The sequence below is a fragment of the Choloepus didactylus genome, chromosome 17 (assembly GCF_015220235.1).
Source record: "Choloepus didactylus isolate mChoDid1 chromosome 17, mChoDid1.pri, whole genome shotgun sequence".
NCBI lineage: Eukaryota > Metazoa > Chordata > Mammalia > Pilosa > Megalonychidae > Choloepus > Choloepus didactylus.
Window position 1 is genome coordinate 21063520 of NC_051323.1, and position 16294 is coordinate 21079813.

The following is a 16294-nucleotide window of genomic DNA, read 5'->3' on the forward strand; positions in this document are numbered from 1 at the left end:
GGAAGATTTTTTTTTTAACTCTCCCACTTTGCCTATCTTTTTGCCACTTTTGCCACTTTCTCCTTGTATTTCTAATAGCTTTTGCTTTATGTATTTCAATGTTACTTTTTTTTTATGATCTTCATTTTATTGAGATATATTCACATACCACGCAGTCATACAAAACAAATCGTACATTCGATTGTTCACAGTACCATTACATAGTTGTACATTCATCACCTAAATCAATCCCTGACACCTTCATTAGCACACACACAAAAATAACAAGAATAATAATTAAAATGAAAAAGAACAATTAAAGTAAAAAAGAACACTGGGTACCTTTGTCTGTTTGTTTGTTTCCTTCCCCTATTTTTCTACTCATCCATCCATAAAGTAGACAAAGTGGAGTGTGGTCCTTATGGCTTTCCCAATCCCATTGTCACCCCTCATAAGCTACATTTTTATACAATTGTCTTCGAGATTCATGGGTTCTGGGTTGTAGTTTGATAGTTTCAGGTATCCACCACCAGCTACCCCAATTCTTTAGAACCTAAAAAGGGTTGTCTAAATTGTGCGTAAGAGTGCCCACCAGAGTGACCTCTCGGCTCCTTTTGGAATCTCTCTGCCACTTAAGCTTATTTCATTTCCTTTCACATCCCCCTTTTGGTCAAGAAGATGTTCTCCGTCCCACGATGCCAGGTCTACATTCCTCCCCAGGAGTCATATTCCACGTTGCCAGGGAGATTCACGTAGGGGGGAGGGCAGTGATTTCACCTTTCAAGTTGTCTTAGCTAGAGAGAGAGGGCCACATCTGAGCAACAAAGAGGCATTCGGGAGGAGGCTCTTAGGCACAATTATTGGGAGGCCTAGCCTCTCCTTTGCAGCAACCGTCTTCCCAAGGGTAAATCCTATGGTAGAGGGCTCAACCCATCAAACCACTAGTCCCCTATGTCTGTAGTAATGTTAGCAACCATTGAGGTGGGGTAGGCCAATACCCCTGCATTCTCCACAGGCTCCTCAAGGGGGCACTACATATTTCACCCCCCCTTTTTTTTTTTTAACTTTTTTTTTCTTTTTTAAATCAACTGTATGAAGAAAAAAAAAATACAATAAAAGAACATTTCAAAGAGACCATATCAGTGTTACTTTTTAACATATAAAAATCCATAACCATTAAATCTACTGAAAGAATTCTACTTTTTATCTGTATTCATTCATTCAAGGGATATTAATTGTGCTCCTCCTGTGTACCAAATGTTCTTCTAGGTTTTAGGGATTCAACAGTGAATCAAACAGATAAAAATCCCCACCCAAAATGAAGCCAGCATTGCAGCAGGAAGGAGAGGCAGTTAGGACATGCAGTCCTTTCTCACAGTGCAGGAAAGAGTCCTGTGGAGCTGGAAATCTGGGGGTGGTGACATTCTGGAGCAGCAGGCAGCTGTTGGGCATTAATCCAAGCAGGCTTAGCCTGGGGCTATCTAAAGACAACTGAGAGGTGGCGGAGCAGAGGTAGGTGAGTTGGAAGATGCTCACCTCCCCCTGGTAATGCCCCAGGGTCAGTTCTCAGGTCTGGACTGGCCCCTTCTTTTCTCCTGAGGAGGTTCTGAAAGCTGAACTTTCTCCAAGAAAGGGTCATAGAGGCAGAAGAATTAAGTTCTCTATAGACTGACCGGAGCCTTCTGGGGAGACAGACTGAAGTCCTCAATTGAGCTGGAGGGAAGAGGCCAGCTTGTTGCTGTGGAAAGCCTGCTCCGCCTGCCTCCTCTGTGGGAAGCCTGCACAGCTGCCACCCTCTGTGATCTTGGATTGCTGGGATGGACAATGGCCACCACCCCGGTGTTCACAGCCTTTTGTCCCCTCAGTGCTCTGAAATTCTTACACTTTCTGCTCTTTACACATGTGGGCCTGGGTGAACTCAGGCAGCCAAGGAAACTGGCGTATATATCCTTTCTGTATATCTATGCCATGTCTTCCTTTTGTATTTCTCTCACTTTTAACAGCCAAGTGGCTCTGTCTGTACTGCCAGCAATTCCTGCTGCAGCTCAAAGCCAACCAACCTCAGGGACCCCCACTCCCAAGGAGAGATCCAAGCCCCAGTGAGAATCATGGAAGACGGAGGAGGCCTGGGATGCTCTTGGGAGGTGTGAGGGTCCGTGCGATTTAGGAGAGAAGAGGGCCCTGCCAGCTGGGTCCCGAGAGTGAGACCATGCCAGTTTCCTTCTGCTGGACCAGGCCCAAGCAGCAGACTATCCACAGCTTGGCTCTCTCTTAGCTCCCCCTTCCCCTCCCCCAAGCAGCCTGTATCTCACTAACTCTCGAATCTCCCCCCAGGACTTTGTTTTTGTTGCAGTCTTGCCCTTCTTAGATCTGACAAGCACTTCCCAGATCCCAGGGTTGGGATTCCAGGCCCTCTTCAAGGTGGTCCTTGGAACCGAGCCCTGCGCCTAAATGTCCCTTTAATCAGCTCCAATCTCATTTAGGATTTGCCCATATGATAGCTGAGTTTCTGGACTTTCTATCTGGCTCATAATCCATCATTGCTACTGTGCTGTCACTTACATACAGTAGGGATTATGTGAGGCAAGAGAAAGGCATGGTTATGGACCCAGGCAGTGATCAGATTGTTTGGGTCCAGTCCCAGCTTTGTCTCTTATTAGCTGGAAAAGCCAATTACTTGACCTTCGTGTCTCAGTTTCCTCTTCTGTGAAATGGGGATAATTATAGTTCCTCCTTGGTGGGGCGTTACAAGGGTTAAGGAAATTAATTTATACAATGAACTTGGAAAGGTGCCTGCCATATGGGTCTCCTGAGTAGGTATTAGCTGTTTTCATTACACTGATGGTTTAATTGACTCCTTGCTACAACTCTCTCTGGAATGTTCTATTATAACCCCATTTTACAGATGGGAAGCTGAGGCCAAGAGTTTGGATGACCTGCTCAGAGGTCATACAAACCCCCGCACTGCAGAAACTTCCCCGCCGGCCCTTGAAGGGCTCCCTCCTCTGCCTGTAGCCCCCAAGCCCTGTTTAAGTGTTTGCTCTTCCGCCAGGCCACCAAGGCACCGGGCTGTAAGCGTCCATCTGTCCCCTCACGAGGCGGCCAGGTGCATTTCGGCATCCAATTAGGGCTGCTGCTGAAACAGGAGCACAAACAGGAAGGTTTTGAGCTGAAGGTCTCTGTGAGGAAATGTGCTCTTGTCGGTTTCCTGGGGACAAAGGCGCCTGGGGGTCTGTTTTTGACCTACGGTGACCTCTGCTGGTGGTGTGAGCAAGACGTTAACCCCAGCTCACACCCACTGGGGCGGGGGAGCCGCAAGGGAAGGGAAATAAGGAGCGGGGCAAGTGGAAGGCACTAGAGGGGTGTGGCCTCTGGGCTGGAAGGATCGGGAACGTAGGGCTGGGCTGAGTGGTCTTGGGATGAAAAGAACTGCAGTGAAGGTGGCAGATCTGAATTCTTGACTGGACTCTGCCTGAGGCCAGCAGCTGGGCCTTGACCAGCCATTTAACTTCTCCGGCATTGATTTTCTCATATTTACAATGGGAATAAAGTCAAATTCTCAGGAAGGTGGCGAGGTAAAATGATATAATATATAATATACAAAAAATGAAATATATTAATACCTTGAAATTGCCAAATAAATTTGCATAGGCATTCTGGGAGACATAGAGCCTTTCTTTAGGTAATTTTGGCTTCTCTTACTAAAGCTGGTTTGTGGAAGTTCTTTCATGGCTTGCCTGATATGTGGAGAGAAAGGGAGCTGAGTCTGAGCCATATTCTGATCCGTGGGATGAGGGGCTGCAGAGCATCCTGGGAGGAAGATGCAGGAGGGGAGGCTCCTCTCACTGGGTAACAAATTGGGGGGAGAAAGGTGAGGCCTGAGATGGAGAGAGGGTAACTTCCCTGAGCCTCCAAGTGGAGGATGGTGTGGCCTGGCTCCCTCTGCCTTTCTCCAGGTGTCTTTCTGCAGAGGCAGGAAGGCCAAACTACATTTCCCATAATCCCTTGTAACCAAGATTCCGGACACCAACCAAGATGATTTAATTAGAAGCAGTTGTGTGAGATTAAGGAGGTGGGGAAACCCGGTGGAACTCACCTTCTTGCTTTTTTGTCTATTTTCTGTGGACAAGCAAGGTGGTGGAGATGCGACGTTTCTCTGTAGCCCGGGGGTTGCTTCATACTGCTTGCCTGCTAATTCTTCTTTTCTTAGTTTGAAATGAAAAATGTAGCATTTAAATCTGTGCTAGGGGCACTTTCTATTTAAAATGGTACCCGATTGGAGGTCTTCTCATTTTCCTCTAAAATACCTAGTAAGACAGAGAAAAAGGCAAAACTGGGAGCAGCAACATAAACCAAGACAGGAGTAACTGAATTGCTGCAGAAATTTTACCACCTACTTTCCACACCTATGAAGCTGGAGTGAGAAGCATGATTTGGAAAAAGTGCATGCCTTGTTTTTTGAAACAGCAACTGTGTCAGATCAGAAACATCCTTACCCTGCTACTCACTCCCCAACCCCCCTTACTCAGAGACCCAGCATGTGTACCTGAAGTCAGTCAGGCAGCTAATCCTTTTCTGCATGGGTCTTGTGCTTTGAGATAGCTGTGTGGTCCCATCCTTACCCCAAGGGCTGACTCCAGCAAGATGACATTCTACTGGGCAACAAAGAATTCAGGATTCAGGAAACAAAATGGCAGTACTTGAGGATGGCATTATTCTGGTTCCTCAAAGAAGAGGTATAGGCAGGAACAAATACTATGAGCCCTATGAGAGCAATGTATTCTGGGGGTTTAGAGATGTTCTTATACTTCAGGCAGTCTGGAAAGAATAAAATCCATGCTAGGCCAACAGATCAGTACAAGATGAGTGCAACTGGACTAGGAGCTGTGTACATACCAACTTATATCATCAGTATACAAGAAGATACTTATCTTCCAATATTCCATAGCTATGTCTCATTCACTCATCTATTTAATCATTCATTCAGTCAACAAATATACATTACAGGGTCAGGGTAGTTGTGGCAAAAAGTGAAAGATTTTTCCTGAACAAGCAGGTTCTTGTTTCCCCCATGCTTCGTTGTAAGCATCATTCATTCATTTGCAGTCTCATTCACTATCCTGTAAATGCCTGTAGAGTTTTTTTTTTAAAGTAAATTTAGTTTTATTGAAAATACACTCACACACCACTCAATCATCCATGGTGTACAATCAACTGTTCACAACACCATCACACAGTCACGCATTCATCACCCCAATCCATTCCCGAACATTTTCCCCACATCAGAAAGGATCAGAACAAGAATAAGAAATAAAAGTAAAAAAGAACACCCAAATCATCCCCCCCATCCCACCCCACCCTCCATTCAGCCTCTGTCCCCATTTCTCCACTCATCCATCCATACACTAGACAAAGGGAGTGTGATCCACAAGGCCTCCACAATCACACTGTCACCCCCTATAAGCCACACCGTCACACAATCGTCCTCAAGAGTCCAGACTACTGGGCTGGAGTCCGATAGTCCCAGGCATTCACCCCCAGCCACTCCAATAAATTAAAACCTAAAAAGTGCTATCTATGTAGTGCATAAGAATGTCCACCAAAGTGACCTCTCGACTCCATTTGAAATCTCTCAGCCACTGACACTTTACTTCGTTTCATCCTGCACCCCCTTCCTGGTCAATAAGATGTTCTCAATCCCAAGATGCTGGGTCCAGATCTATCCTTGGGAGTCATATCCTGCATTGCCAGGGAGATTTACACCCCTGGGAGTCAGGTCCCACTCAGGCGGGAGAGCAGTGAGTTCACTTGCCGAAGTGGCTTAGCTAGAGAGCGAGGGCCACATCCAAGCAACAAAGAGGTATGTGGAGTAGGTTTCATATTATAGAAGAGGAAACTGAGGCTCAGAGAGAATATGTGACTTGCCCAAGGTCACATGGCTAGTGTCAGACTCCAGTTTGAGCTCTTACCGCAAACTGATGACTTCCCTTTTTATTCACCAAAGGATATCAGTCCCTTCCTTCCTTGTTCTTGTCACTAGAAGATTGCCTCATATTAGAGGGTTATTATCAGTTATAGGGTGGACTTTCTCAGATCTCAGACTCCTCAAAGGGCACGGTTAATAGCCCTTGGTGTTCACAGGTGCTAATACAATGTCTGCCATATTATAAGTCATCACTGAATATATTTGAATGAATGAATATATTAATTAGGAGTAACTGTACCTCTTTTGCCTTTAACACTGGGTTACGAGGAACAGAGATGCACACATACGAAAATATTGTGTAAACTGTAAAATGCTATGTGATGGAAAGGTGTCAGCACTAAGTCACTAAGTCAGGTTTAACTCCTTAGCTCAAATTAGTTTATCTGATTCCTTTCCCTCAGAATAGATGGCTGATACACAGGAGGCCAGAAAATTATAGCTGGGGTTGCTGGAGGAGAGCTGGTAAGAAGGAATAAAAATCTGGGGTTCTCACACTGGGGTCCTGATGTACACCAGCTTGTGCACTCATGGGTATGTCAATAAAATAGAATAAAGGCATAAATATAAATAAAAATAAAAGTTAAGAGAATGGGTAAACTATCTCTATTTTAAGCTTCATTCCTACACATTTGGCTCTTGCTGCCCTCTATCTGCCTACCAGCAGACAACATCAAATGAACCTAAACAAACAAAATTATATTCCTTCTTAAAATATATATGTTTTTTTACCTTACAAAAGTGGGCCATGCTTACTGTGGAAAAAAATGCAAACAATGTAGAAGATGTGATGCACAGATCATCCCTTTTTACTTTCAGGCCCACTGCTCAGGGGAACCAGGGTTACAATTTGATGTGTCCTCTTCTCTTTCCTTTGCCTTTTCCTTGGAGAAAATTAATTTTGAAATAAATGTTGCAGAAAAATTGAAAGAGTAGTAAGGAGCTCCTGCATCCACTTCTCTCTGATTAATGTCTTATCACATTTGCTCCATCACCCTTTTTCTCTCTATGAATATTACCATTTTCATTATTTTTTTTATGATGTATTTAAGTTGCAGACATAATGTCCCACCACCCTAAATACTCCAGTGTGTATTTTCCCCTAAACAAGGCCATTCTCCCACATAACCACAATATAACCATTCAAACCAGGAAATCAGCAGCACAGCACTAACACCCAATCCACTGACCCTATCTAAATTCCACCCATCTCTCAAGAATGTCTCTTTTATCCTTTCTGGTCAGGATCCAATCCACAACCCCACATTTCATTTATAGTCACATCTCTTTCCTCTGCTTCATTCTGGACCATCTCCCCAGTCTTGCCCTGTCTTTGTGACCTGGACAATTTAAGAGTGCAGCCCCTTCAGCCTGTAGGCTGTCTCTCAAGCTGAGTCTGAACATGAGTGGTTCCTCATGTTCAGACTCAGGCCAGGCTTTCTTGGCAGGGATTCCATAGAAACGGTGCTGGCTTCCCACGTGCATCACATCAGAAGGTACATGAAGTTAACCTGTGCCTCCACTGGTGATGTTAACCCTGAACACCTGGGCAAAGCGTGTCTCCAGGTTGTTTCACCAGAAATTGACTAGTTTTTCTTTGAAATTGGTAACTATTTTGTTAGGAGAAACTCCTTAGCATCCTTTGATGACTCCTGCCTGGATCCCCAACCCCCCCCCCCCCAGGTGATTCCAGGTTGCAGCCAAGTTTGAGAACCAGAGCTGACATCCAGACTTCACGGTAGCCACCGGCGGATCTTGTTAAAGGCAAGTGTTTGGGATCCGGTGGCCGGGACCGGGCTGCAGGTGGGCTGGCCCGCCCCGCCCCCGTGAGGCGGGATTAAAGGCCGGGCGGTCGCGGGCCTCACGCGCCACTATGGACGCTGCGCCCGAGTGGTCAGGGCCCAACTCGGGGCCCCTCGCCTTCCTGGACGTCCCGGAGGCCGAGGCCCTGGAGGACGTGCTGCGGGAGGAGTTCGGGCCGCTGCCCCAGCTGGCTGCCATCTGCCGGCTCAAGCGGCTGCCCTCGGGCGGCTACTCGTCCGCCGAGGACGTCCAGTTGGTGCTGGAGCGGCGGCGCGTGGCCAACGCCAAGGAGCGCGAGCGGGTGAGCGCCGGGCCCCGCGCGGGGGTCCCCGGCCATCGCGGCTCGGCCGCCTCACGACCCCTCCCCGGCAGCGTGCCGGCTCTTCCCCCTCACCATACCCGCTGCCCACCGCCAAACTCCTGGGAAATGCTTGGTGGCCTCGCTCGCCGCCCACCCGCGGGGCCCGGGCATGACTTCGGACCTCCTGAGGCCCTGCTCCTGTGCCTCGCTTGGCGGGGGAAGGACGGTGGCTTTGTGGCTGTCTACACTCGCTCGGCTACTCTCTATACTCGCTCAGGTCTCCTCACCACCTGGGCTTGCGCGGGAACCGGGTCCGGGAGGGGGGGCGACGGCGACCTCCGACAACTTAAAAAAAAAAAAAACAAAAAACAAAAAACAAAACAAAAAAAACAAAAAAAACAAAACAAAAAACCCCCTCCCCTGACAGGTGTTCTTTCAAAGCTCATCAGTGCGCGGGAGTCGAGGTCATCACCGCCGTCTATACCCGCTCGGTGTTGAGGTCGCCAAGGGCGCCCCCAATTCACCTTTCCCCTCAGCATCGCGGCCTCAAAGCAAATACGGGTTGCTGAGGGTGGGGTAAGGAGAGCTGCTGGCGGTTACTCTTTCTTTAAACTATTTTTATTTTCAATAGCGAACACATGTCCCCGTGCGCGCCAGGCTCTCGCTCCACCACCTGTGCGTCCGCGCAGCAATTGACAGACGCAGGGGTCCCGTGGGCTGTTGTTGGAGCGGCATCTACTGGTGGTTTCTAGTATCTTTAGACTCGGGGCCCAAACCGGTTTGGCCACAGTTGCTAGTCAGATGCTGGCTCCCTTTCTGCGCTCTGCAATCTCTGGGTTTGCTGCTGCAGAGGCACATCCTAGAGAAGGAAAGGTGAACGGTGGAGGAGGGAGGGTGTGTGCACGTCTGCTGGGAGCTGTTCCTGAACACCCAGAGAGGTTTTCAGGAGCTTGTGTTTGGGACAGGGTGTGAGGAGAAAGGACTGCCTACGAGTAGCAAACTTTAGAAAAGTTGGAAGAACTGCAAGGGTGGGGAGGCCGGCTTCTAGATGCTAGACCCTTTATGAAAATAACCTTGTTATCAGATCTGGGTGGCCCTAAAACAAGATTTGGATCCAATATTGTGTTTTAAGTGGGCTTTCCTGCTAGGAAGGTATTGCCTTCTGTAGAGAATTGGTCCTGGTTTTAGCCATAGTTTTTTTTTTTTTTTTTTTAGCCATAGTTTTTAAACTACTGACCTATATTTCTCTCCTTTATAACAATAAAAATAAATCACCTGGAAAACACAGACATGACTAAAGAGGGAATTAAGATCCCTATAACAGATGTAATGACTGGGGACAATTGTAGGTATATCTCCCAGATTTTCTCTAGTTGTATGTGTGGATACAACTTTACAAGACTGTGATCATCGCGTACGTATCTTTGTAACTCTAACATTATTGAAAGCATTTCCTCATTCTTAAGTATTCCTTCAGATAACAGCTTTTGACTGCATAGTCTGTCATGTAGATGGACTGTATCTTATCTGCTTGCCTGTTGAGCACATGTGCTGTCTGCAGCCTTTTACTGGTACAGACATACATGCATGTTTGATCACTACCTTTGGATAAAATGCTAGAAGTGGAATTACTGGGACATAGAACATACGCAATCTTCTGACTTCTAACTTCTGACGCAAGCTGCCCAATTGCTTCCTAGAAAGGCTTACCAATTCATATCCCTTCTTTCAGGGCTAGGACTCTTCCCATTTTCAGGTTCTCCCCAATGCTGGCTATGATGAAAAAAACAAATGTTGCCAGGTTGGTAGATGAGAAAATGGAATCTTTCTATTTCAATTTGTAGTTCTTCAGATAGTTTAAGTTCAGTATTTTTCATATGTTAATGAACATCTTGGTTGTCCATTCTCCTTGTTAGTTGGCTATGTCCATTATCCACTGTGCTCTGGGGTAGGAGAGGGCTCAATATAAATAAGTACATCAGCTTTACGGTACAGTGGGAACTAGCTCTTCCAGGGCCTGTGTCCTCCAGGGGCATGATCATCAGAGTTCCAGGCTTTTAGAGCTGGGGAGGGGGGTGGTATAGTGTCATGCCTTGGAGAAATGAGGTGGTGGCCCAGGGCCTCTTGCCTGTCTAACAAGCAAAAGATAAGCACCACACTCTACCTTTCAAGCCTCATCAATATGTAGATTCTTTGGATTCCAACAGTGAGCTCTATAGCATTAACTCAGCTAGGAACGAGTTTGAAAGGTTGATGGCACAGTGCTTGAATAGACAAGTGTTTGTGCCATTTATTGAGGACTTGCTGCATGCAAGATGCTGGGTGAGGTTTCCACATGTCTGTTATGTTCCTTAGTCACCACAAAACCTATGAGGTATTTTCTGCTCTGCAGATGAGCATACGGAGGCTTGACTTTAAGTACCCTCTTACAAAGCTAGTGAACTGGGGAGTTGGGTTTTAAATCTCGGGATAGTTGACTTGGGTTTTTTAACCAGTACCACCTCCTGTCTCTCCACTCCAATGCAATGGGTGCCCTCTCAGAGGGGCTGGGGAAGGTCAAGGGATGGATACAGGCATATCTCCCAGCCCATCCACCCTCAGTGCTGAGTTGATGCCACCTTCCTGTGCCATAAACATCTCTGTTCGTGAACTGCTACTCTTTGGTATGTGCCTTAGATTCACAACCCAGATGAAAGGGGCTGTAGAAATGAGCCCCATAACCCATTTCTGGGGTTGGGGGATATCTCTCCAAATTAGCTTTGTGTCATGGTGCCTTTTTGTTTTTTAGATAAAAAACCTCAATCGTGGTTTTGCCAAACTGAAGGCACTCGTGCCGTTTCTTCCCCAAAGCAGGAAGCCTAGCAAGGTTGATATCCTTAAAGGTGCAACTGAATACATACAAATTCTCAGTGATGTATTGGAAGGAGCCAAAGATGCTGAGGTAAAGGCTTAAAAATTCAGAATGACAATAGCTACCATTTATTGAGCCCTTTCTGTGTGACACGCATGATACCAAGCACCTTACGTATACTTTCCAGTGCATGTTTGTAACAATCCTCTGAGCTAGTTCCATATCCCCCTTTTACAGAGGAGGCAACCTAAAATATAGTTAAAGACCATGCAGCTAAGAAATGTCAGGGTTGATACTTGAATCCAGGTTTACATGAGCTTTGAGGTCCTGTTCCTAACCATCTGTATGCTTAGCTCCCCTCACTGTCCAGGACCCCTAGGTCCTAAATGCTGAAGATTTAACTGGACCTTGGCAGTTTGGGGATAAGGTTTCCATTAAACCACTTCGTGGTGGCTGTTTCCCTTCAACAGAACACACATCAGATGGACTTGGAAAGGAAGAGGCACTCCTCTCCCTAATGGGCCTTTTCCTCAGGAGAGGCCCTCCCTGGGGAACTGCCCCACCCCAGCTGGAGAGCTCAGCAGAGGCCCCACAATATCAGTCTCTAGGGCTTTGTGGCCAGTCAGTGGAAGGATGTAAAGAGCCTGCTCTGCAAACTGAAGCACTGTGGTATCACCACTATAGGGTGGGGCCATTCAGAAGTGTCCAATAGGCAGCGGATGGTGGGGGCTGGTTTTATGGGCTTGTTGCACAGAGGTAAGGTATGAAAGTGCTCAATAAAGAGAGATACCAAGGGGAGAGTAGAGGCCTTAGAAATGAGTCCCAGAAGATACCTTTTGGCAGGAGGAATGAGGAGCCCATCAGAAAGGAGAAGGTAGAGGAGCAGAGATGGGGTAGAAAAGTCAAGGATGAGAGTTTCGAAAACAGTGGAAAATGAAGGAAGCTGCAGGGAAGCTGAGGAATCCAGGACAGGGAAAGCAACTAGATCCAGGAGTTGGAAGAGGGATGACCTGGAAGTAAAATTATGTGTGGGGTTGAGGGAGCATTACTGGTAAAGATTTGCAGTCCAAGCAGAGATAAGTGGCAAAGTTCAAACCCAATCAGAAAGAATGGAAAGAGGGACCAGAAGAATGGACTTGGAAGGAAAGCCATTAGATCTAGTGAAGCGCATGTGTTTGTGTTCAAAGACAGAAGAGGAGAGATACTAGAGAAAAACAAATCATTCTGTAAACCTAGGGCAGAAATAGCCAGGTGTATAATGTACTGCTGACCTGGTTTTCATTCTGCTTGTCCGCTAGTGCTCGTCAGGTAGCTGCCAGGAGGACACATCGTGCAATGGTGGGGATGGACTGTCCTATCAGCCAGTTGGGTTGGGTAGAGATGTGATCATAGTGTCTGGACTTGTGTGGGTGGCTGCCTTAGGCTTTCCTTGCACTTAATTATGTACAGAAGTGCTTTTTTCTGCTCTGCCATGGTTATAAAATTTTCCCAAGCCATAATATTCTTATTGCCCAGTGCAGAACATTTTAAGGTTATAGAAAAACAAAATCAGTCTACAGGGCAATACTTTTCTCTTCATAATGACTTAGACGTTGCTTTTATTTAAATGAAATTCAGTAGTAAAACCTTTGAAACATATTGATTTAAGTATTCAAAGTCTGACTTATACTGTTTGACGACCAAATATGGTTTCTAGAAACAAGACCCAGATGATCTGAACTATAGCGGCAACACTTCTGAGCCACATATATCCTTGGTTAGAGAGTCACCGAGAAGCATCACCCTACCTGCCAGCTGTGTGGTGGGCTTGAATGAGGAGGAAAGGTCCTGGGCAGAGGGTGGCAGTGGCGAGTCAGCATACACTTGTCACCAGAGCCTAATTGTCTACAACTGGAGTCATCTACCCCCGTCAGGAGACTGGTAAAGTATTCCTTCTTGGTCATCTAGTGTCAAACTCTGAATGTTTAACTTAGTGTGGCATTTTCTGTACTACGAGTAAGTTTGTGAAAACACCTGGGTGGGATGTGGGACTTGCTAATATGAAAGATCTAGTATTTTCAAACAATACAACTGGTAAGTACCCAATGCAGATTTGAACTTATTTTGTTTAATGTACCTAATTAACACATTAAAAGGTTTTTGAACTCGGTGATAAGATTAAAAAAAAAAAAACTTGCCCTACATAATGATGTATGATGCAGTTTTTTTTTTTTTTTCATTTTTGGGGCTGTTGGATGATAGCGTTTTTTGAAGTAATATCAAAGGAGTGTGTAGTAGCTCTTATTAGTCTGCCAAACTGACAGATAGTGGGAAGGAGCATGCTTCTCCAAGTCTAGAAGGCAGACTTTTTGCCCAAGCTATGGCTCAGTGTTGCATAAATGAGGCTCCTGGCTCTATCCATCCTACCCAGCCATCTGACTGCTGTAGAAATGAGAGGCTTGGTAGGAATGCAGAACCAAGCACACTGCAACAAGCAAGCTGCTCAGTGTGAGGGAAGGGACAGTGGAGTCACAAATGATAGATGGTAGGAGGCAGTTTAGTAAAGTGTGGGCTCTGGAGGCTGAAGTTCAAACCCTTCTTTTAACACTTGCTAGCTGTATGACCTTGGGCAAGCTTCTTAATCTCTCTAATCCTGTTTCCCCATCTGTAAAATCATACCCACTTTATAACTGAGGTTCAAATGTCAGACGATTTTTATAGACATTAAAAGGAAGTTAGCTTGACTCATTGGAAGAGGGTTTGTCCATCTTGTGAGTGGGTTTTGGGCAGGTGGTCTTTATTTTGTTTTGGATCAAAGGTAATAAATTAGCTTGATTGGCTATCTGGATCAGCTGCCTTGGTGGTATTTCAAAAGAAGAAACTCAAGAGGGCATGCATTTTTTTTTGCCCTGAGGGCTCCCCAGAGCTTTCTCTATACCATCTTATCAACTTGAACACACATTATTAAATCTGCTTGACTCACATGAGAAGCAGTATTGGTGAACTGCAATAATAAGCTTTGGGCATTCCAGCTCGATAGCAATTGTTCTGGGATTTCTCGCTTGGATCCACCTATATTCCATCTCTGGTTTGAGCTCTTGTGGGTTTCCTGCTGGCAGTGACTGACTTTGACTCCCATTTCTGCTTTGATTACTGGTTTTGAAGGATTCCACTTGCATGTGCTGACATGAAATGACTTTGTTCTCTGAGGACAAGAGTGAGGAAGTGACTTGAGCTGGACCTTGAACCTGGCTATAGAAGCTAATGCTTCCATGAATGTTAGTCCTAATATGTACTAGGTACTATGGTCAGAATTTTACTTGCATTTAATTCTTATTAATTCTTTTCAGGTGAGCACTGTCATGTTGCTCTCATGGTGAGTGACCAGGCTGTCCTCCTTGCTGGTCCTATAGGTTGGGAGAGGAGCCTGAAGGGTGGCAGAGCAGGCCTGTGTTCTGCAGCACCAGCAGTAGGATGTGCTGGAGGTCCTTGTTTTTCAAGGATAATAGATCCTGGGTTAGGCCACTTGGGGCAAATCAACTTAAAAGGGGGGCTAACACCTCCTAGCTAAACCAAACCCCCAAAATTCTGACTGGCAATTCAAAATGGGAAACAAGACACCTGTAATCTTTTATCTAACAGTTTGTCACTAATTACAAGTGTGCTTATCCTTAGAATGGACAAAGAATAAAGGGTACTAGAGGCTTTCATATTTGAATGTAACTTCTGTCAGGCATCCTTGACTTTGTGCTTGTCTTCAGGGCCTGATTATAGAGTGCCATCTCTGAAGACACCTCCAAGAGGTTCATCACTCTTGTCAAGGGTTTCTCATCCTTTTACATTCAAATGTATTTTTGTAAAATAAAAATCTAATTCTGAAACAATAAGACTTACAGAAATGTGGTAAGTACAGTGCAATGAAATTTCTCCTTGGCCATCTGGCTCACCCTGTGGGGTGGCCTGCACACCCGGCTGCCTGCCGTACTCTGGGCTTTATACTCTGTGCTGGGCCACTCTTTTGCATGGACTCCCTACTTACCTTGTTTGGGTTGACTCGCTGTGCCAGGCTACCCTCCCACAGAGGTGCCCTTTCTCACCTGGACGGGGTCACCACCCTTTGTGCTGGGCCACCCCCTGTGTGGATCTTCCCTCATCCTCTGTGGCTCTAACCCCGAATTGGCTGCCTCTTGGGGGGGGGGTGCCATACTCGCCCTGATATCTCACTTGATGCCACCATGTTTCCCTCGTACCTTACTGTGACCCAAATAATGGCATTAGGACTGAATTGGTCGGGAAGGAGAAGAGGAAACTATTTTCTTTGAAGTGCCTACCATGTAGCCATCATTCTAGCTAGTCCTCTTTAACAGGTTTAATTCTGCCATCCATATTTGCATGTGGTGAGCAATTATTCAATATCACCCTTAACTCGATAAAAACTCACATTTTTATAATCGGGGGCCAGGATGGGGTCCAAGATAAAGGGGCCAAGGAAATGCTCAGGCTGGCCTTGTTTAACTAGAAGTTGTGGGTTACAGAAAAAATCATGCATAAAATACAGGGTTTGTCCACATATTGCCCCATTAACGCCTTGTGTTGGTGTGGTAGACAACACAATTGATGAACGCATACTTTTATAACTGTTAGCTGTAGTCCATGGTTTAACTTAGGGTTCATATCTATGTTGAACAGTTCCTTGGATTTCTTAAAAAAAAATCCTTATTCTAGTAACACACAAACGATAACTTCTCTTTCTAACCACATTCAAGTATAATTTGGTACTGTTACTTCAACAGTGTTATGCTACCATTACTACCAGTCAATACCAAGACGTTTCCATCATTCCAAATAGAAACTCTTGTGTTTTAAGCATTAACTCCTTATTGCCTAGCCCTACCCTATCCCCTGGTAATTTATATTGTAGATTCTGACTCGAAGTTGGCTTAGTCTAGCTATATCGTTTCATTGAGATCATAGAATAATTGTCCCCTTGGGTTTGGCTTATTTCACTTAACATATCTTCATGTTTCGTCCATGTTGCATGTATCAGAATTTTTCTCCTTTTTATGGCTGAATAATCCATTGTATGCATATCCCCCACTTTGTTTATACATTCACCAGTTAATGGATAGCTGGGTTGCTTCCGTCTTTTGGCAACTGTGAATAATGCTATGAATAGCAGTGTGCAAATATCTGAGTACTTGTTCAATTCTTTTGGGTATATACCTAGAAGTCGATCTGCCATATGGTAGTTCTGTACTTTGAGGAACTACCAAAGTGTCTTCCACAGTGGCTGCACCAGTATACATTCCCACCAGTGACAAATGAGTGTTCCTATTTCTCCACATTCTCGTCAACACTTGCTATTTTTTGTCTTTTTTTTTTTTAATTGTATCTGTTC

At 45.5% G+C, this 16294-nt stretch overlaps 1 protein-coding gene across 1 annotated transcript; it reads left to right on the forward strand.

Annotated features, from left to right (window-relative positions):
* Nucleotides 1-7835: 7835 nt before the first annotated feature.
* On the forward strand, nt 7836-12841 carry FIGLA (folliculogenesis specific bHLH transcription factor). Its single transcript, XM_037806608.1, has 3 exons — nt 7836-8066; nt 10855-11007; nt 12614-12841. The coding sequence occupies exons 1-3, from the start codon at nt 7836-7838 to the stop codon at nt 12839-12841; spliced, it is 612 nt and encodes a 203-aa protein (XP_037662536.1).
* Nucleotides 12842-16294: the final 3453 nt, after the last annotated feature.

Excerpts from the sequence above, each read along its gene's own strand:
- FIGLA (XM_037806608.1), top strand. The coding sequence starts at position 7,836 with ATGGACGCTGCGCCCGAGTGGTCAGGGCCCAACTCGGGGCCCCTCGCC. Across the intron at positions 8,067-10,854 it reads ACGCCAAGGAGCGCGAGCGG|ATAAAAAACCTCAATCGTGG; the intron begins GTGAGCGCCGGG and ends TTTGTTTTTTAG. Across the intron at positions 11,008-12,613 it reads AAGGAGCCAAAGATGCTGAG|AAACAAGACCCAGATGATCT; the intron begins GTAAAGGCTTAA and ends TATGGTTTCTAG.